Genomic DNA, 23,381 nt, shown 5'->3' with positions numbered 1-23,381 from the left:
CTGGGAAGAAGAATAGATTTAAACCTAACCTTATATATTTGTCAATTCAAAACAAATAAAATAATAAAACAATGAAATGTTTAGCAAAAAGGAAAGATTAGCAGAACGTACTGGTGAATTTGGCATTGGAAGATATGAATTTCTAAAACAACTGATTAAGGAATTTGCCGAAACACCCTCTTATGGTATGTTAATAATAATTTGAGACATATAAGTATGTGCTATTTCAGAATAAAAATTGTTCTACTGTATAACCAGTATAGATGAAAAAAAAAACAAAATAATTATAGAATAACTACCAGAACAAAATAATACTGTACACTATCAGAATTACACAGTACTATGGATGAATGGTTTGGATCACAACAAAAGAAGTACTCTTAAAATTAAGGACGGTAGATCTAATGTGATTTAGAATAAACAGGATTAATTTTGAAAATAGATAAAACGCAGAAGAACACTATCAATAAATTGAATAGTGTTTTCAAAGTATTTTCCTGTGTCATGTTGATTTGTGAAATCAAAATTACCCATATTATCTTTAATAAGTAATTCTAATTAAAATTGTAGATCCACCTCAGAAATCGAAATGTGAAATATTAAATTTAAATTAAAATTGTATTTTACTTCTGTAAACTATACTTAGTTGTCAATAAATAAATTTAAAGAGAACTTATTGTAGTAATATCAACATATAAAACTGCTTGGAAACAGATACAGTGCACAGATTCTAAATGTGCCGGTGGGAGATGGCTTCTATGTGCTGTATTATAGTCGATGTATGAGAGAAAGTTTTCAAAATAACGAAATAACAAATAATAATATAAAATTTGTTATTTTATTATTTCGAAAACTTTCTCTCATACACCAACTATAATACAACGCATAGAAGCCATCTCCCACCGGCATGTTTAGAATCTGTGCACTGTACATCTATAAGCCCATTTTCTTCTGAAATTTTGATATTTATACTGATAACTGGACATATTTTCAGGTTTTACAACTATTTTATTGTTATGTTTTCAAAATAGTTATCAATTCAAAATGAACATGCATTTATACATAATGTATCAGTTACTTTTGACACAACATTTTATTATAATTTAAACTTTTCCATCTTCCTTGAGTAAATAATACACAACTTGATACTTTTAGTAATAAAAGAAAAAACTTGTTCTAATTATTATAAATTTTTTTTTAGAAAACAAAAGACAGACTCTGGCAAATCTAGCAAATTTTGCTTATGATCCAATAAATTATAATTTTATAAAGCAACTTCATCTAATTGATCTATTTTTGGCAGAACTATCAAATGAACAAGAGGAACTTATACATTTTGCCTTAGCTGGTATTTGTAACCTGTGTGCTGGTAAGAAGTAAATAATATTAAATATAGAATAACCATTACATATATGGTTATCATAATTCCTTTTCTTCCTGTCTGTGGATAGAAAATAAAATTTGGTATTTGCCCTGTTAAGAATAAGTGAAGGTGCATGAAGTTGTCTTCAAACTAAATTAAAGCTAAACCAATGCAACATTTAAAAATATTTAATATGTCAAACATTATATTTTATGGTTTGTATTTTTTTCATTTTGTAATTTTATAATCAACTTTTATATTTATTATTTTTCCTTTTATAATCAACTTATTGTATAGTAAGTGAATGAATTTTTTGCACGCTGACAAATTGAACACTGTTGTTGCATTCTTTTAGCTTTAATGTAACTTGAAGACAACTCACCACACACAGTATTTGGACAGTCATAAAAATTCCTACCATATCTTAAGAATAGCTGAAATATACTTACTGTTATAGATTTCTTCCATTAAAAAAGAGGAATAATGGGAGTGTATGTTAGTTTATTTTGATTAAAAATACTAATACTTTCTATTTCTAAATACTAATCTATAAATCACTAAAAAATTTCAAGAATAAATAGTTTAACCTTTGTTTTAATTGATGTAGTTTTTGTTATAAGTTATAATTAATATTGGTTGAGCATAATGTCCTTGGTTGCATAGTAATTTCCAATCCAAGTCAAAATTTGACCTACCTAAAATTAATTCCAAAATTTGCAAAATAGTTTGGGCTGGATTCAGTGAACAGAGTATAGCAAACAAACAAATGAACAAAGTAAATGTTCATGAAAATTTAATATCAATATCCTGAATCCTGAATAAACATTCAATTTTCCATAATGTAGTTTAGTTTGATTTAATTTATTTTTTGGATCCTTAGACTATTGCAATAATATTTTTAATGTAAATAATATACTCAATATTTAATAAAACTGTCATTACCAATTGTATGAGAGAAGAATAAAAACATTTTCTGTTATATAAATTTTAAATTGATAAAATACTGTTATGTATTATACTGTTTTTAAAACGGCCAAATGTAACAACTACAGGCTTTGGCTTATAATATTGTCACAATTAACTCACAAAAGGGTGGCCACCAATGTATTAACTCTAAAGCTGGATTTATATTTTGACGGACTATAGACGTAGACGCACTGGAGACCTAACAAACGGACTGTAAATATTATCTCAATTTATTAATCAACGGAGTGGAATTTTTGCGCATGAGTACAGTGGTTAGAGTTGGTGACCATGATACTATGATATCCTTTTATTATTTATTATTAATATTTTATAGATTATTAACTTACCGTCCATTAACAAATAATCAACAAAATTCGAATATGTTGATTAAACAACTTTACAAAATTGGAGGCCGGGCCACTTTGGTTGACAGCACAAAATTCTTCGTTATGATTGGCCAGACGCAAGTAACGCACTGTAAGAGATGAAAGTTGGCCACCTCTTCCGTTCCAGTGCGTCTCACTTACGTTCTCGCATGCGTTTACGTTCATTTATAAATAATAGTCCACAAAATTCTATGTTGATCTTTTTCCAGTACGTCTACATTTACAGTCCATCAAACTATAAATCCAGCTTTACACTAACAAATCAGACTGAATAGAGATTTGAGACTTCTCTGAGGTGGATTAGATTACAAAGGGAAGAATCATTGTAGTCTTACCTACAATTATTTATTCTCAGTAGATTTTAGGAATGCAATTGGCGACATGCAGACAATGTGAAAGTTATCACTAAATCAATACAAAATAAGAATAATATATTTTTAACTAAATACAAAAATCAATGTATATGGTACAAAATAAATATCATAATGTAATTATCACTAAAGGTTTTATATAAAGAAAAAAGACAATATAAAAAATAACCTTGAAGGGGTTTAAGTAAACATTAGATCCTTAGAGCTCTCCTACACTAACTAAAAAAAATTGTGAAACAATTTTATATGATCTAATTAATCTAATTGATTAATAATAAATGATAATTACCTTTTTTTTATTATTATTTGGTGCTTATTTCATGTCATTTCAATCTCTGGGTCAATATATACAGTCACGAATGGCTTGACAACTCATTATACATAGTAAAGACATGTTAAATGTAACACAGGCTAAACCAGAGTTATAGTCATATTTCTATAACAATGTTTCTGCTTCTCCCACATATAAATCATATTTCCAATGTCCTTTAATTGGGTATATTTTGTTTAATTTTGTTTTTTTATTATATTAATTTATAGTAACAAATCATCTCAAAATTTTAATTTTTGATTTTGCAGATCCTGAGAGCAGAGATTACATAATTGCTTTAAATGGTGTAAAGTTAATTTCAGAGTTTTTACTTCATGAAGACGAAGAAATCTCTTTGAATGCGTTGACATCACTTTATTATATGTATGAATCGGAACACATAGAAGTATCAGAAAATCTAAAACATACCTTGCAAAAATATAAGCTCAGTTCTAACCCTAGATTAAGGAACTTGGGTACAGTGTTTTTGGAGACATATTTTTAGCTATAAATTGAGTAGAGAATGGTAAGATATCTTTTTTTTTTAATAAACATCCCATTTAATTTCCAATCTGTAAAATTTTACAATAGGCAAATGTTAATGGCAGTAACACATTTAGGAAAACTGTCCAGTGACAGTTTCCTTTTACTTATATAAGGTTGGGTTTGGGAAACTTAACTACTACACAACACTACACTACAGAACTTTACTAAGCTTCAAATAATCTGACAGGCAAATCTCATGGAAGATGCTATGGTATTATCCCCAAAATATTACAATTCATAAAAAGATTAAGTTTAAAAGGAACATGTAACACATTTCGCATTTGTTTATATAAAATATGTTTAATAATTCGAATCGAGGACATTCATAAAAATAGCCTCGATTAGAATGTGTAAGTCAGCAGAATTGTGAATCGTGAACGTACGGTTGTCGTAGGTTGTTAAAATAAACTTGACCCACTAATGAATGACTGCTGACTGTAGCGAAGACTAGTATAAAAGAGACAACGACTTTTATCTTAGAGATCAGAACTAAATTAACGTCAAGATGGCAAGTTGATGTATCGCGTATCAGTAATTATGAAGTAGTCTCATAGCAACTTCAACTAAGTACTAAATACAATTATAATAAGTAATGTTAATAAAAGAGTGTACAGTTGTGTTCCAAATAAATGGTCATCAAATATAATAACCCCATTATTTACTATAATGCCTTCTTAACCTTCACTGTATGAGACGTCTCATTAGGGGTTGAACCAATGCGTTGGTGTGATTTTCTATGCGTTCGTCATACTTCTGGGAGAAGAAAGATATTTATTTTTTGAAAGATTTTATTTTAAGATCACGAGTAATAACCCCGTTAGTTAAGTACCATGGAGCGTTTACGATAATCCTAACTACTTTGGACTGGAATCTTTGTAGGATTTGGTATTTGAAAAATAGACAGCCATATGTACAGACAGCCAAATGATCATGGGGGCTCGTAGTAGTCCTAGGGTGGACTCTAGGCTAGTGTGAAAGTGCCGAAAGTAACTCTAGACTGGTGGATCATATCAATATCACACTAGTTTGGGATCCAGGTTGCCAGGCAATATACTGCAATAAAGGAGCTGATAAATGTACCAAAAGAGCATAAACTACAAAATACTTCGGTCCAGAGCCTGCCGTGGGAGTGGCAAAAAGTACCATGCGATCGGAAAATGACACTGGGATAATACAGTGTGAGTACTGGAACTGTACTCCTACCTCGTATGGAGCCGAATAACAAAGTATGAGTAAAGAGCTCTATTATTTAATAATATACAGAGCTAGTTTTAAATTTTTAATGAAATTTCGGTTAAGTTTACCGAAAGTATGCTTCAAATATAAAAAGATAAAGCTTTAGAAAAGTACATTTTGTTTATATTATGTTATGAATTCTGCAATTTTTGATTTATATAAAACAACAATGAGTAAATATTTGTTTCTTTGGAGATTAATTGCAGTTAATTATTAGACTTTTTTTTAGCTATTACCCTTTGATAGATTAGGGGATAGATTTGGCAATCGTCAAATCAGCAGTTGCCAGATTACAACAAATGTTTTTTGAAACATGCCACATATGTATTATAAAAACATGTCAACACTGCCAAACCGAAATATTTTTGACATTTGCGGCTATATTCAGCTTGTACTTTCGGTAAACTCAACCGAAATTTCTATTTCTCATAACTTTTGCACGGTAACTTAGATGTCTTATGTTTTGGTCAAAAGTTACACTACTCCAACCTAATCAACGATTTTTTAAAATAGAACAAAATTAGGTCCGGTTTTAAAAAATTAGCCCGTTTTGTTAATAGAAAAAACTTAATCCTGTATACGATTTTTGAAAACCGTAAAACAATTAAATTTGACTATGAATTAAAAGTCTGCCAAAAAAGGAAATAAAGGGGCTATCGAATAAAGCCAAAGAATTGGAAAACTAGGAAACATACAGGAAAACTCTTGGAGGAGGTTCTGCCAGAGTATGTCAGATAGACCTGCCAGCACTAGAATCCACAAGATTCTTTCCAAGGATCCGGCACAGAGACCATGCCTGCTTAAAAGACATGATGGCACCTTTGCCAAATCTAAAATGGAAACGCTAGAACTTTTATTACAAAACCTCTTCCCAGGGTCAACAATTATTATTGATGAACTGACGAAGACTGAAAATTTTGAACGGCCTAAACGTCGGTCGTAGGAAAGCAGATTGGGAATTATCTGCAATAAACATCAAACCAGAAAACGTAAAGTGGGTCATAAACTACTTTGCTCCATTTAAATCTCCTGGGGAGGATGGAATATTTCCTGCCCAACTACAAAAAGGATTGGATATCCTATTGCCTATCCTAACAAAAATCTTTAGGGCTATGTTATATATCGAAGTCTTAGCACTATGTTATATACCGAAATTTCTGTTGAAAACAATCGAAAAAAATTCTCCATAGACATAGTAAGGAGGGGCCATTGAGGGATCATGCTCTCAACGGCAACCAGCACGAATATCAAGAGGGAAAATCAATAGAAACAGCACTGGACGAAGTAGGTGAGAAAATCAGTCACTCCATTAAAAATGGAGAGATTGCATTAACCGCCTTCCTAGATATAGAGGGCGCATTTAATAATGCATTACCAACTTCGTTAGGATGCAACATCATCAAAAGAGATATCCGCTTCCGTATGCAGTTGGGTCAAAGCAATGCTGGAAAATAGGCCGATTCTAACCGACCTGCAAGGAGAGGAGATTCTAGCCAAAACAGCTGAGGGGTGCTCACAATGAAGAGTGCTTTCTCCCCTCCTGTGGTCACTTCTGGTGGATGACTTGGTTTCGCTCCTTGATCCACAGGGGGTAGGAGTGCAGTTCTATGCGGATGATCTAGTAATTATGCTAAAAGGAAAATATGGTAATGTTCTATTCAACACACTCCAAAGAACATCAAATATACTTACTACGTGGTGTGACAGGGAAAAACTCTCTGTCAATCTGAATAAAACAGTAGTATTAAACTAAAAAAAAAGTAGTAGTAAACAGTCAGTTTCACAAGAAGACGCAACCTAGGTAACATCTGGCTGCCCGCTCTGTATGGAAAACTGTCAAAGAGGCGAATGAGGTCAAATATCTAGGAGTAATTCTAGGTAAGTGGCTTACATGGAATGACCATTTGGTAAGAATAACCAACAAAGCAAAGCTTTCCCTTTGGACATGTCGAAGGATATGTAAGAAAACATGGGGTTTGAAACCCAAACAGATGTACTGGCTATATATAACTGTAGTCAGACCTATGATTACGCATGGCGCACTAATATGCTGGTCTAAAGAGAAGCTGAATAAACCTTAACAGTAATCATGCTTATCATAACAGGATCGATGTCGACTACGTCAACCGCCGTAACATATATCGACGAAGAAGGAGACGAAAGTAGGAGCATACAGAAGGCGAATAATATGCCAGGAAACAGGGCAAAAGGATACCGGATTTTGGAGAGATAATTAAAAATCTCCCAGATTTGGAAATCTACCAGATGTAATGCAACCTAAATATACTTTCGGAAGGGGCGAATGGGAGTCGAATAAAACGAATCTCATTATGGCTGGTTATCAATGCTGGTATACTGACGTCTCTAAAACTGATAAAGGAATTGGAGCTGGAATATACGGAGGGAAACCAAGGATAAGTCTTAGTGAAAACATAGGTAGTCACGCCACTTCTTTCAAGCCGAAATTTATGCTATAGAGATGTGCCTTCAAGGACTAATAAAGAGAAACTGCAGAAACAAATCTATAAAAATTATTTTTAGTCTCCATGTAGACAGAATCTTATTCGGATCGGAAAAAGTAACAAAGTAAGTTTATTCTGGGTGCATGGACACTGGTTTTCAAGGGAATAAAAAAGCAGACCTACTTGCCAGGGGAGGGGCAAAAGAAACATTCATAGGACCAGAATCTGTAGTTGGCATCGCACGAAGCACAGCCAAAAGAACATTATCGGACTGGGTGGAACGGATGGAACGTAACTAATGGTACGAATAAATGGGTCTCAAACCCGAAGTTCGAAGGATGAACCTTCGAACATCCTAACAGAACATTGTCGCCTAAAGGGGCACATAAACAAAATCGGACTGAAAGAGAGTGCGAATTGTCGGGCTGATGACGAGACGGCGGAACACGTAACTGCCCAGGTTTAGATACGATAAGGCTCAATACATTTGAGCAATATTAACTCGAACCCTACGACCTTGTAGAAGTGTCACCTAAGGTCATAATAGACTTCGTTAAAAAGGCTGGGCTCAAGGGACAATTTTAACCTAGGGATCAGCCATAGATCTCTTAGGTCGAGTGGAAGCGCCCATTCATATTGAACCTAAACTAACTGTCAGATAGGGAAGTCGAAAAGTGTGCGTGAATGACTTCGGAAATTTTTGAGAAACGATAAGAAAATGGGATGGCGAGATTAAAGGGGAAAACATTCTTCTGCTTGTAGGCAATTTTCCTGCTCATCCTGTATTGTGGGACCTGTAAAACATTGAACTTTGTTTCCTGCCAGCAAACACAACGAGTGGCTTTCAGTCCATGGACAAAGTGTCATCAAGAGTTTGAAAAACCATTACAGGAGAAGACTGTTGATGGAATTGGTTGAGAGCAATGGCGATCTCAAACTAAACGCTCTTGACGCCATCCTAATGATTAGTAAATCCTGGGACGAGGTGACGAGCAATACGATAAAACATTTCTTCAAACACGCGGGATGGCTGTTTGGGCCGGACATTTGGAACTTTCTATCACCTACGGACCGGAAGAGCTAACAGATTTCGAAGAAGTTGATGAAAATGTAGCTACATCTAGACTTTCTGACGAGGATATCCTACAAGCAGTTCTTGCAGAAGAAGCAGAAGAAAACAGTGACCCGGAAGTCGAAGAAGTGGAAGCAGAGCCAGAACCTCTGTGGAAGATTCTTTGCGTCTTCATGACAAGGTCAGGTCAGTTCTGTGGAAAGGGAAAAGGAAACAGGCCAAGGTGACAGATTTTTTTGATAAGGTATGCTAAATATAGGATTTAATCTTTTTTCATACCTTGATGAAAATACTGTATAGCATCATATTATTTTGTTACCCCAGGTACAGTATACATTTTTTAATTTTACACCAATTTTTTTATACTGTATTGCTTATATCATTCTTTAATAAATCTATTTTGTATATAGTGTATACAGTGTTAATTCATCGATAATCGTTTTGATCAATTTTTTAAATTCCAATAGATTATTTAGTACAGTATTTTTATTATTGTTATTACAGTAACAATTTTTGTCTCTCTAGATAACGATCTCTCCTTATAGCGATGATAATTCTTGGTCCCTTGCATATCGTTAGAGAGAGAGAGGACTGTACATATTTTTTATAATATATACGATCTTTTATACTGCCAAAACCTTTCTTAAAATGTTGCTTTAGCATCTACGTTACTGATCCTCACTCCTGTTTTTAAGGATCCAAGTTTCTGTCCTAGCGAAGACCACTCATTTTACTATTACTTTATGAACTTTGATTTTTAATAATCTACTCAGTAATCGGCTTCTAAACACTTTGTAGAACAAGACTTAATATATAGACTTAATGTTTGATATCTCTTCTTTATATGTAGGTATGTAAATAGAATATATTTTCTAATAAGTACATATATAAATAAAATTTTATATTTTACATAATATAATACTTTTAGGCAACACACATTACACGAAGATTCTCGAACACTATATCAAAATTAAAAAGCTTTAAAATTGGTGATGAAGTAACCATCTCTAGAAATATTACAAAAGAAGACATAGACAATTTTACACTTCTTAGTGGAGATACAAACCCCATACACTCTGCTGATGGACAAGGTTTAGGTGTAGTACATGGAGCATTTTTAAATTGTATTGTTTCTAGTGTTATTGGAACTCGGTTACCCGGTCCTGGAACAATTGTTGTTCACCAAGATTTGAATTTTCCTAATAAATGTTACATCGGTGAAACCGTTAATGTTACTGTAAAATTAGTTGAAGACAGGAAAATAATGAAAGTTGATTTTAAGTGTGATGTTGTAGAAAGACAAAAGACTGTTTTATATGGTTCTGCCAAACTTTTGATGAGTAAGCTTTTAATAAGTAAATAAAATAAAATTAATAAAAATCATTATGATTTTTATACTTCACCCGGGGGATTCCATAATTAATAGTTTAGCATTTTGTAAATGAAAAGCGTAATGAACATGTATGGCATCAGCCCAGGATATTGACAGAAAACTTTCTGTTAGGTGACAATTCTGGGTGTGGTAATATAACAACATATTCTCCACCTATTCAATACAACTGTCATAAAATTGATCAGAGAATAAAACAAATTATACATGTTAAGTAGACTATATTCTTAGTCCAGGATATAACGGTTTTCTGGATTTCATGGTTTTGTTTAAAATTTTGAGAGTAAGTAGAATGCCAATATGTGCTATTCCTGTGCGGGTGGTTACCACCCCAACTAGGGGGTGAAAAATGTTTATCGAAAAAATCCATGGTAGTAGAGTTAGGAATTGTAAGACAAAAATATTTTTAGTGTTTTTTCGTAGAGTCAATATTTTTAAAGTTATTCGTGACTGAAAGTTCACAAATTACACAGCAAAAAAGTATGTTTTTAAACAGTTTTTCGCGAATAATTCCCAAAATTTACATTTTATAGGAAAAATTATTAGGATATAAAATGAAGCTTATAAAACAAAAATATTTGTTTTTTTTTATTATTTGTTTAGACTTTTAGTCACCGAATATAAAAATCCAACATATGATGTTGAATCACCGGAAAACAGTTTTTCATGGAAAACTTTTTTAAAGATCTTAAAACAACCTTTAAATGACCACTGATATTTACCGTTGGTATGACCACTAACAAATATCTTTATTTTTTAAGCTTCATTTTATATCCAAATAGTTTTCCCGATAAAATCTAAATTTTTCGAATTATTTAACAAAAAACCGTTTAAAAACATGCTTTTTTAACGTGTAATTTGTGAACTTTCAGTCACGAGTAACTCAAAAAATATTCACTTTTTCAAAAAACTCTTAAGGAACATTTTTGTCTTAAAATTCACTATTCTAGCGACTACTATAGTTTTTTTGATAAATTTTTTCCATACCCGAGTTGGGGTGGTAATTAACCCCAGAGAAAGAGCATATATTGCCTTAGTGTAGATTTTGATCTTTGAGCTATTAATAATTTTTTAACTAACTTTTGACACCATTGTCAAAATTTCAAGCAAATCGATGCATAAAAAAAATTCAGAGGTTTCTTACTATTTTTATCGTCATATTATTATCCTGAACTATCTGTGAAAATTTGGTAAAATACGACTGCTTAGAAAATAGATAAAACTGGTTGCTGAGGAAGTTTATAAAGAATTGTGATTAGGGACTTTTTTCCACATTATATACCTATACCACAATTGTAGCAAGTGACTCATATTTTCAATGTTGACTTTTGATGGTTTGAGGGGAAAGGAAATCGACGAGTCATAGGCGTGCGCTTATTATTAAAAAAATAATCAAGATTTTTCTTGGAAGATCAAGGAAGTTTATAAAGAATTGTGATTAGGGACTTTTTTCCACATTAGATACCTATACCACAATTGTAGCAAGTGACTCATATTTTCAATGTTAACCTTTGATGGTTTGAGGGGAAAGGAAATCGACGAGTCATAGGCGTGCGCTTATTATTAAAAAAATAATCAAGATTTTAGAACGAATTGGTTGTCATAAAAATAATTTTCTTATTTTATAGGTGCCTTAGATGAAGAGAATTTAATTAAATTAAATTTAACTTTTATTGTCAAATGAGATTTAATGGCATGGTATTACAAAAAGAGTCGTCTAGTAACTTTTACCACAGGTAAAACTGAATTATGATTCACTGAACTGAGTGAATTACAATTCTTGGTACGAAACAGTACTAGTAATAAATGGTTTATCTCAACTAATTATGTGTTTCCATAAGATATAAAAAATATATTCAAATAAAAACTAACATTATATTTAATCTAATCTGAGTCATATATGTCATCTTCAGATTCATCATTAGTATCTCCGCCTAGATCTACAACTACTGGTTCCATGGAAATTTTAATGAAATTATCAAGATTTCACGTATTCTGCCTTTCTTTCACTACATGCTTGATACATTTTAGGTTTTTTCCAACACGCAATTTTTTTATGGTCCGAAAACCGTCACGAAACTAATTGTACCGTTTTTAATGCGCATGTTCATCATTTGTATCGTCTGATGACGGTAATTTGTAAACTGATGTTGGAACGATTTTCTGACATCTGACATAATTTGGTGACAATTTATTTTTTTTTATTTTATTTATTTAATTATTAATCAGTACTTTGCACAAATTTAAAATAAAGACCTATCTACCTAAATAATTCTGGTTTTTCACCCTAGGTTCGGCTAATAGCTCCAAATCATCCTCACTTCTATAATAATCAGAAAAATCACTAATTCCTTCGTCGTCAGTCATATTTATAAAGTTATAAATAACGAGAAATAAATATATAAATAAATAATAAGTCTAGCATAAGCACGTGATAAAATCATTAACCTAACTTCTTTTTTCTGAACAAATTTGCTGTTTTATTACAAAATCTAAGTTAATCTAGGCCCAACAAATTTAAAGAAATAGAATAAAATCCTACTGCGCAAGCCATCCCAACCAGTACATGCATTTGCCAGATTACTGAAATTATCGTCACGAAACCGTCACTGGGCGATCATAATTTTTGTTGGAACGGTCGGAAGGACGATGTGATGAACCATCATATTTTTGTTGGAACGTATTTTGTTTAGTGCGCAGGAGCGTAACCGTTACGTGACGGTTTTTCGTTGAGTTGGAACAAACCTTTTATCTACGACATTGCTGAGGCACTATTAAGCAGATTGTTTACATCGTTGAATTTAAAAGTAACATTGTTCCTTGCTACTTCATTAAAATTTGAGCCCACATAAGTTCAATCTGGTATAACTTATAATGGTAAGGCGGCTATCGAACTACAATTACGCCTCCTTCTCGCGCCATTTCATCTACTACATATTTAATATATTTATCTTTATGACACCGCTCTAAATTTAATAACTCAATTTTCAAAATTGGTTCATTGAATTTAATATTTTTTGAAAACATATTCGCACTCTCGACTATTCTCCATTTAATGGTTGGTGACTGGAGAACGTTATCCATAACAATAACAGATCCTGGTTCGATTTTTAATAGAATATCTGAAAACCGTTTTTCATGGTGCATTCATTTCCTCATGGTAATCTCCAGTCTTTTTAGAAACAAATGCATTTAAACATCCTTCAAAAAATCCTGAGTGTCTACTAATAGCCTAATAATAAGCGTTTTCCCTTTCCAAATGGGACTTTTGAACCTTTCACAAACCATCTAGGAAAGCTTGTCCTTTGTTTTTCACATTTAAATCTTTCCTCTTGTCTCAACTTCCAAAGTATTATTATGCTTTGTTTCATTTGTTACCAAATTGAATTAAACCAAATTACTTACAATTCACAAAAAGTAAACGTAAAGGCTCCTTCCACTAATAATACTGCAAACAATTCTGTTCTCTGCGGAATGAAGCTCCTGTCAGTGCGCTTATGAAATCGACTTACATATAGCAGACAATAAAATAGCTACCTGAACAATGGAGTTGTTGCCAGTTACATCGCCTTAATTTGCGACGACGTTATTGATCTCAGACATTATCTATCGTTAGAGAAATATGTAAAATATCAGCAGTAAATTCTTACCGGGGTATTTTTATTGTGTATGCTTCGCCCATATAAATAAGTGAAAAATAAGATAAGTCCCATAAAATTTGCTCCCGTAACAATATAAATTGGTGCGATTCACTAGTGTATAGTGAGACAAGTTCACTAAACAGTTTGAAAGATCGGTAAACTTATCAATATTTTGCTGGTCTATATATATTTACGTTCTTAGAAAGAATGCGAATGAGAGAAATATGATATAGTTTATTCGTTCCACATTTTATATGTGCATAGGCGTAGTGTGTTCTATTTCTTGGGAATATATTTATTAAATAGACTTTATTATTAACTTAAAATAGTTTTGAGGTAAGTAAAGTAAATTTGAGGTAAGTTTATTCTTTATCTAGTATTAACCCATTAACGGCAGCTCAATATACAAAGAGAAATTTGATAATTAATTTATTAGATTGGATTAAAAACACATAAATTAAGACTAATTTACAACCAAAAATTTTTTTTCTCATTTTCAAGGAAAACAGTACAATTTTTAATAAAGGAAATTATGTAAATTGTGTATTGTATCATAAATATAAATTTAATTTTCGAAACATTCGGGGTGTAAATGCATTCTACACCTTTTACAAAAATAAATAGTAATACTTTTGCACATCCTACATTCTTGCACTATCGTCTCTTTTTGTAATGTGGCCAATATTGTCGAATCTGGTTTCATCTGGTAAAGCAAATTTAGATTGACGTGCATGTACTAAGTTTGACACTGATGGAGCGGTTTCTTCAGTATTATAAATCTATGTTGGCTCATGCTTTCTCTTATAATGTGCACTTCCTTATCCCTTGACCAATGCATATCAACTTGAGGCAGAGTGTGAAACAGATAATATACATATGCTAATAATTTTGTCTAAATCATGTTATGCATTTCAAAATCGTGACGGTTATACTGCGATGCATAAATATTTGTAAAATATAGAATGCTCTCAATTACTTTTTTATCAAAAAAGAGCTTTTATATTGTCTAAATATCAATCAGACTGATGTTGAATTACTACTGAACACGAAAGAGTATCTGTTGTTACAACTTGAGACAAATTTGGATTTACTATTTTTGCCTGATTTTTTCTTTGAACGTTTTATCGGTGGTTCAGAGGAATATCATAATCACAATCGTCAGAATTCCCAATTACTTGTATTTCATATGTACCTGCAATATTCGATTTTATTGATTCTTCACAAATAATATCATCAATGTCTTCTACATTAGAAACTTTCTAATCTAATCACGGCGGCAAATAAACCACATTAAGTGAGTCAGCATTTTCACAATTCTTCTAACAAAGTTATTAAATCTTTAGTAGTTAGCTCCATCTTCATTTCATATTTCGAGAATTTACTGAAATAAACAAATGCACTACTATATACACGCATTCACATGATAATAGTTTAGCTTACTTCATTTTAATTTATATGAACTTCATAATATATTTTTATATTTACATAAACAAATAAACACAAGGAAACTTTCAAATTAAGTTAAAAAAACAAATATAACGTTTACAGCACACAGTAATTCTATAAATAGAGAATAATGTGTAATGGCGAGATCGTGTGTTAAAATTTCAGATTGTTTAGCCTAATGAAAAAATAAGTATTTTCCAAAGTTTTCTGTTTTTTGAAATTCTGTATTTGGTACTCTCTAATAAGAATAAAATTTTACTTTAGTTTGTTAGACAACTATAAGATACCTGTCAAAAGACACATGATAATTTAATAATTATATAGGTCTTAGATTTAATTTTTACGTAATTACTTATGTGTTTAAATAAATAATTAAAATTTTTTTGGCGCGCCTCTGCAAAATTGATAAGTGGAATATGATTTCGTTGAAAAGTTTTCGTTAAGTGCGATGTTGCCAAGTAATCACCTTCAATTAAAAATTGTTTTAGTATACGTTACATTTTTCCCAGAACCCAAATCTTTGTAAAAACATTTGAACAGTTTAAAAATAGACCAGTCAAATTATTGACTGGTATTTCATATAAAATGAGATCTGTTCTATCTGAACGTATATTTTTTGAACAGTCAGAAGAAGGTTTTTGTCAACTTTTAAGAGATTAAACAGATTCTGCTATAATCCACTAATTTTTTTTATTAAATAATAATAAAATTTTCTCCTTTTATCGGAACAAAAATATTTTTTTCTAAAGGGAAATATCCAATTTTACTTTACACACACAAATATGAAGGAAGTAAAAAAAACTGGAAAATCTTTGGAGACTTCTGCAGAAGAATTAAAAACGTTTATTGCATGCTGCTTGCATATTGGTATTTATAATTTACCACGAATCCGAATGTTTTGGCAAATGGATACCAGGGTACCAATAGTTTCAGACAACATGTCAAGAAATCGTTTTTTTGCCATTCGAACATGACTCAAAATTGTTAACGATGATTCTGTAACCAAGGAGACTAAAGAAAATGAGAGATTCTGAAAAGTAAGACCATTGTTGGATCAAATTCAAAGGGCTTGTCTGAATAATGAAAGAATTGAAAAAGTGTCAATCGATGAGCAAATGATTCCCTTTCATGGAAAAGTATTAATGTAAAGTACCTATTAATGAGACAGTAAAACCTAACCCTGTAAGATTGAAGAATTTTGTATGTTGACTATGGGGGGGGGGGGAATATCGTGGGAAGGGTTGTTTTAAAACTTACAGATACTCTGCCAGTAGGAGTATTGAGTATTTACTTTTGTTGACAGATATTTAACGTCAAAAATATTGATTGATACATGACATTCACGGGGAAGCTTTATGTAACAGGAACACTAATGAAAAATAGAATACCAAAAACTGATGTGACATTTAAGACAGATAAAGATCTAAGAAAATCAGGAAGAGGCTGCCACGTATGCTCGTTACCAAAGACAAGAAAATAGCTGTTACAAAAATGGTTTGATTACAAACCAATCTATATGGCTTTATCAGCATTTGGAGCTGAACCCTTGGGTTGTGTAGGCGCTGGTCAGTAAAAGATAAAAAATACATAGAAATAAATCGTCCAGCAGTGATTAAGCACTACAATGAAAGCATGGGTGGAGTAGATTTGCTAGATAGGAATGTGTCAAAGTACCCTATTAGCAGTAGAACAAATAAATTGACAATATGATGTATTTACGCCTTTATTGATTTTTGTGCTGCAGCTAGTTGGTTACAATACAAAAAAGATTGTTTAGTTGCAGAAACTCCCAAAAAACATAAAGATTACCTGTCATTTAAGTTTTCGCTTGCTAGGTCGCTCTTGTACTCCAAGAACAGAAGTGAACCCACATCCGAAATGAAAATGTAACCAGAAAATTGACAAAGACTGCACCAATCCCTGATTGAACGCTTACGGTCAAAGGAAGCTAAACACCTCCCAGAATTTGTTAATGAAAGCCAAAAATCAAGATCAAAATGCAGGTATCCTGGATGCCACAACCTGACGTTTGTCAAATGTGCCCGGTGCAAGGTTTTTTATGTTGTAGTGTCAAGAGAAATTGTTTTACTAAATTTCATCAATAAAAATGATAAGTGAACATTAAGTTTTTTATTGTCAGTCCAGACCCAAAGTATCACTAGTAATACTACAATTTTTGAAAAAACCAAAAGGGTTTTTTTACTTTTTGTTTTTTGTGATTAGTAATGCCAAATTGTAACATTCTTTTGATTGGCAACCAAAAAATCACTGATTTTTTGGGGCCCGAGGAGGATATGGAAAAATAGATAAAAATAAAACGTTTTTAAATTTTTAGAAACAATAGATTTTATTATAAATAATTTTAAATATACATTTCGTTTCTTAACATTAATAATACTATTTCACCAACTCTCCAGCGACGTATACACTAACGATGTTTCTATCATCTCCTGTATAAATAAATTTCTGCAAAATTTCTTTCGGTTCATACTCTATCAAGTAATCGGATCCATTATCAATATCCATATCTACAATAAGCGCATCAAATTCCTTATTTACCTGGAAATTGCCAATTGTATTGGACAGTGCTAAAGCTAAAAACAAAAAAGTAACTTTTTAATTTATATCATTGCAATATACATATATCTCATACATAAACAAGTGATATCAAGCACAAAATAAAGTATTAGAGGAGACAAATAAATAACAAATAAAATGGCATGAAAGACGGAAAACAAATCGTGTACTTATATTATACGATAGGATTGAAACAAAATAATTGCTATGCTTTAATATCAAATGTAAAAAAGAGCTCTGACTATATACCGCACAGAAGACGAAAAGGAAGAACGAAGACAAAATATGTCGGTCAGGCTAAAGGCGGAATGCGGTAGATGCTGTATAACCTCCGCATATAAAAGGTATTCCAAGATGTTTTTAACTGCCTGTAAAAATAAATAAAAAGGCTTCGGCCACAAAAAAAATCAAAAAATACTAAAAACACCGGCGCAAGCCATCAAAAAAAAATTTATAAAAATCAAAAAACCCTGGCACGTAGGGCCCAAACCCTTGAACCCCAAGTCTCCGAACTAGGCACAGCAAAGAGCGGAAGCTTAAGGCCCAAGCAAGCAATTTTAGTTTTGCTGATAAGCCACTAGAGGATAACAGGAATAAAGGGTCTAACTGGCCAAAGTTGAAAATGGCGGAGATATTGAGCAAAAATTGTTCTCCTTTTTCATTTTAAAATTCAAGATGGCGGCTAACGCAAAGGTTGGATTTAGTCGCCATTTTAAATAACACTACTATTGACCCCCCCTAAAGGTTAGAATAATAAAATTTGGAGCAGCTCTCCCTGCAAGGTTAGGCCTTTTGTTTCGTCTAAGCCGACTTGACTATTTGACCTTTGAAAAATGGCGAAGAACTATCTGTTCTTGTTCAGCTTCTTACCATTTCCTCGTTTGTAACTTTGATGTCAACGGTATTTTAGAAACCTTTTATAATACTTCACTTCAATGCTTACACTGAAAATTTTTGATGTTTTAATACTACAGTTTATTTCTTTGCCCTCTGGTTTATTTAGCATCCGTAAACGGGTTTTATTATTGCACACAACGCGTTGTACACTTTTTAATCACATTGTTTATTACTTTCGTTTCTTTAGTCGCATATATTTTGTTAATCTTCGCTATTGTTTGCAAAAAGTTAGTATGGCCTACATATCCGGCATTTGATATTGATACTCCATTTTATCTTTATTCCCATTTCTTGGGTTTCATCGATGCCTTTGTGTGATTTAGTTACTTCTACTAAATTAAAATATAGTATAGTATTAGAATATAATGTAGTATCTTTTCATAGCTTAGTTGGTTACCACATTATTTGGAAATAAATATTTACAAATAGCTCAACTAAATTTGGACGAGAATTGAAAGCTGCTACTATAATGGGAAGTTAAATTTCTGAAATAATCCGAAATAAATGGAATGTTCAATATGGAAAATGGCGGAAAGAAGTGTAGGAACAGATCCAAAAGAAATTATTTAAATGGGTTTTTTTTAAACAATAAATTAAAAAACAGCAGTATATGAGGTAAACAAAGACTGAAAAATTGCATTGATGTTAATACACTTGTTTTGTATACTGTAAAACTATTTAAATAAATACAATGCTGTCGATAAAAAACCTAATTGGCGTAGGTTATGGAAAGTACATTTGAATGACGCTGGTTAGCAATTCAGGCATTACACATATAATGCAAATGTTTGTTTGCAAATTACCTATTATATGGTTTAAAATTTTATTAAGAGCATTGTAAACAAGTAAGAGTATGTATATATTATTCCGTGTAAGGGACTACAATAACAAACTATTTTTTACAATAATTACTATTTAAAAGGGAATAAGCCACAATTAAAGGTTAAAGTAAGTTTATTGACACTAATGTACTTACCTTCGCTTCCCCCAAGTGTTGCTAAATAAAATACTTCTTCATAATTGAAAGGTTTGTAAGTTTTATCCTGGAATGAACTTACGATGGAGGAATCCAAACATGATTTCATTACTTTTATAATTGATGGGGAAGCTCCGCCCGATACATCTGCAATACATCAGAAAAATTAGTATAAGAATTTCTTCAAATTATGTACTAACCAAGTATCGTACTGACATTAAATTTCAGCGAACTTCTAGTTTAAGTACAATAAAGTGTTACTGCCGTAAATGAGATATAAAAAATTATGTATAACAATAGTCAAAATAGGGCAAAGGAGATCAAAATCCAAAAATTGTATCAAATACCACGAGCGATGAAGCAAGTCATATGTGACGATATTGAGGAAGTGAGAGCTTTATAATTAGAATGAATAAGAAACAAAAATATTATGATATACTGTTAAAGAAGCGATATTACTTTTATCAACGGGAATACAAATGAATCCCTTCTCTTGGTCACATCATACTTGAGAACATTTTTACCGATTTCATTCATCTTTTTTTTTAAGTTTTCTAATACTTTGAAGGTTCTTACGGAAAGAAATTTAAGAAAATTGTGCAAAAAATTGAAAAATCTAAGAAAACTTGATGATTTAAATTTCTGGCGTTTGCAATTTTATAAATGATAAGGATGACTATGACAATCCTTATATATCCCAATAGAAATAATTCTTGCCAGCTTTGCCATAGTTATACAAAATATGTTGTTTTTTGAAAAATAAAATTTAATGATATATTTTAAGATTTCACTGTTGTCTACTTTTAATGGAAAGTTAATGTTTTGCTACTAGAAAACTTGGTATTTTAACATTATGTGTCAAATGTAGAAATCTAGTGGCCGTTACATATCAAAGGACAATGTCATCAAAAAACTCCTAGCTATAAAAAATAGCATTTCATATGGAAAACAAATATATAATCGATACACTGAGCTTGAGAATTTTTTTTTGACAGAATCATTATCGGAAACATGCAACGTAACAATTTGGCAGACAATATTAATAGCTCAAATAAACCGACACTTGCAGTACATGTAAATAAATTGATTATGAGCACGTATGATTGTTTGTATATTTACTTCTAGCCATTTCCAGTTGATGTCAAAATTTTATTAACATAGCAAAAACCATCGATATAATATACCAAGGATGGAGCCTGTTGATATTTTTACATGTAGCTGATAGACTACGGTACTGACGTCACATTACTAGCTACAATATCCGACGTGAATTTGACAGGTGATTAATTATTTCCCGATATTTGAATGTTAAACAGGTAACCTTATTCGTTCAAATCAATAATTTGTTTCTTTTTAATAAATTATTAAATTCGTTAAATTTTTAATATTTTGCCTCCAGTCACATCAGTGGCGTGCGATGCGTAACTACGTACCTGTAAAATATGTATGTTTTTATGTTATAAAAATAGGTAATATTTTTTTTATTTTAAAATGTTACACGTCATTATATATTTTATTCAAATGTAAATAACAACGAAAATAAATAATTATTCTACATACATATATACACCAAAAGAATTTTTTTCCTACACCACTGACATTCCGGAAGCAAGATCGGCCATTGTTACTAGCTACTTTGGACAGAAGTATTTATTAATAGGTTTCATCCTATTATATTATATCGATGGCAAAAACTCAATTAGTAAATTTACTAGTCACGTAGAACTGAGTTCAGTGAATAGAGTAGGTATATAAGAATTATCAGTAACCTTAAAATTTATTAAGACATCTGTTACATCAATTGAAAAATAAAAAATGTTAGACTAATAGAAACCAATACAAATTAAATAAAGGATAGAAGTTTTTGAGATTAAGATTTAAATATGCGTTGTAACTAAAAAAAAAGACGAAATCGAGTTAAGTAGACAAAAATACGAGAACATTGCTTTAACAGGTAAAATGAGAAAAACAATCTCCCTCGAATTGTAATTTAATAAAAATTTTAGTTAAAGCACATTCAAAAAATTGACAAAATATGAAGGAATTGCTAAAAACTTTACTTATTTTTAAAAATGTGGAAGTATCTACCCGTGATTTTATTATCTGGAAATCTTGCTAAATAGCTTAAAATGATAAAAATAAATAAGATACATTACCTGTTCCTAATCCTACTTTAACGCCGTTATCTAGAAGCTTTCGTACATTACATATTCCAGATTTTAGACAAATATTAGAATCTGGACAATGTGAAATCGAAGTACCACGTTGTGCAATCAGCTTGATTTCTTCATCGGATAAATATATTCCATGTGCCAGAATAGTCTAAAACACAATAATGGTGATTTATTCAATGAAAAACATTAGCGTTATTAGTGAAACATTAAAAGGGTTCAGAGACAGATGTTTCTGTTTCTATTTAAATTATATATTATAATGTATACTATTCTAAAACAAAAACCATCGACATAATAAATACGTACTTGTGAAAAATAATAATTGTGCAGATTTATGCTAAACTTAAAATATCATTAAAAATAATAGCTATATCATAACGAAACAACTACATTATTATATGAAATATGTAGTGTTCCCATAATTCCTTATTAAAAGCGGAAGCCTTACTAAGAGTAAGCTGTAAGGTAACTTTAAATGTGTTATAATTTTGAACTGGACTTCTTTGTTATTCTCTGTATACATTTTTCAGGGTTATCTCGAGCAACATCTCGGACTCATTGCCATTTAAGCATCAGAGAGCATAACTCTCTCCATCGCTCTTTGAGTTGAGCTGTTTGAAAGTTATCTTTGTAAAGGATATATTCTCAAATCTGTACGTAGTTACTAGTAAGATACATTTGTCATATACTCGACACTTAAGACACATTTGCGTTGCGAGTATATCTCCCCTGTGATTTCTAGTTCTCAGTCTAAAATGTTGAATATATTCGTTGTCGGTGTTTTTTTATCGGAAAGAACATATTTTTTAATATGTTTTTTTCGATTTTATCATTGAAATGTCCCGTAATTATTACGTCATATGTATTCTTGAGATTCTAACTCATGTAATGTCTTCATAAAACTATTCTACCTCTTCATCATCTGCAAAAGTTGGTGCATAACAGTTAAATGTTGTATCTACAATTTGGTTTTAGCACCAGATAGATCACCTTATGAAAAATCGCTCGCAATTTTGTTACCAAGTTTCCAATTCTCTTATGTACCATAAAATCTACGTCTCATATACCTTATTTATTTCCTGAACTGTATTAGTACAAAATATGTCGTGATTTTAGTAGAGTTAATTATTCCCCTTTGAGCCTCGTCTCGCGTAAGTCTAAAATGTCCTATTTTATTCAGTTCTTCTCGCAACTCATTTACTTCGGTTCTCATTTTTTTGATGTTATATGTTCCGATGTACATTCGATTCCACAAGACAGACCCTTTTCGGGTGTGAGATTCGGCATTACATGCTCTACCCACCTGGGAACCAATTTCATTCGTTTTAGTATTCTCCTTTTGGATGTAGTTGGTTTTGAAAGGATAATTAGTCTTAAAACACAACGCTGGCTTGACGAGTTGTTGAGTTTATATCACATATAGCAGCCAATAAATCTGCTTCAGCCCTGCCTTATAGTATCCAATATTTTACCAGTCGAGGATCGATTCGTATACGCCACAATTCTACATATTTATACACGCTGATATTCATCAGGAATATGCTTAATAAGTCTAATTCATGAAGCTA

At 31.6% G+C, this 23,381-nt stretch overlaps 2 protein-coding genes across 2 annotated transcripts in view; one reads left to right on the top strand and one right to left on the bottom strand.

Annotated features, from left to right (window-relative positions):
• Positions 1-10,106, top strand: LOC140433872 (uncharacterized). Its single transcript, XM_072521846.1, has 4 exons — positions 1-185; positions 1,202-1,369; positions 3,666-3,892; positions 9,641-10,106. Exons 1-4 carry the CDS (start codon positions 77-79, stop codon positions 10,073-10,075), a joined length of 939 nt encoding a protein of 312 aa, XP_072377947.1. The 5' UTR covers positions 1-76; the 3' UTR covers positions 10,076-10,106.
• A 7,399-nt stretch (positions 10,107-17,505) lies between these two features.
• DhpD (guanine deaminase) overlaps positions 17,506-23,381 on the bottom strand; it is a 45,453-nt gene continuing 39,577 nt past the window's right edge. The window contains exons 7-9 of the mRNA XM_072523302.1: positions 21,796-21,961; positions 19,640-19,786; positions 17,506-17,783 (exon numbers count right to left, since the gene is read on the bottom strand). Coding sequence (XP_072379403.1) covers positions 17,587-17,783; positions 19,640-19,786; positions 21,796-21,961 — 510 coding nt within the window. The 3' untranslated portion in view covers positions 17,506-17,586. The remainder of the gene's footprint in view (positions 17,784-19,639; positions 19,787-21,795; positions 21,962-23,381) is intronic.

Source organism: Diabrotica undecimpunctata, chromosome 2 (genome assembly GCF_040954645.1).
Source record: "Diabrotica undecimpunctata isolate CICGRU chromosome 2, icDiaUnde3, whole genome shotgun sequence".
In the NCBI taxonomy this organism is placed as follows: Eukaryota; Metazoa; Arthropoda; class Insecta; order Coleoptera; family Chrysomelidae; genus Diabrotica; species Diabrotica undecimpunctata.
The sequence above is the reverse complement of the archived record's forward strand: the minus strand, read 5'-3'. Positions and strand labels throughout refer to the sequence as shown.

Excerpts from the sequence above, each read along its gene's own strand:
- LOC140433872 (XM_072521846.1), top strand. The coding sequence starts at position 77 with ATGTTTAGCAAAAAGGAAAGATTAGCAGAACGTACTGGTGAATTTGGC. Across the intron at positions 1,370-3,665 it reads TATTTGTAACCTGTGTGCTG|ATCCTGAGAGCAGAGATTAC; the intron begins GTAAGAAGTAAA and ends TTGATTTTGCAG. Across the intron at positions 3,893-9,640 it reads GTACAGTGTTTTTGGAGACA|GCAACACACATTACACGAAG; the intron begins TATTTTTAGCTA and ends TAATACTTTTAG.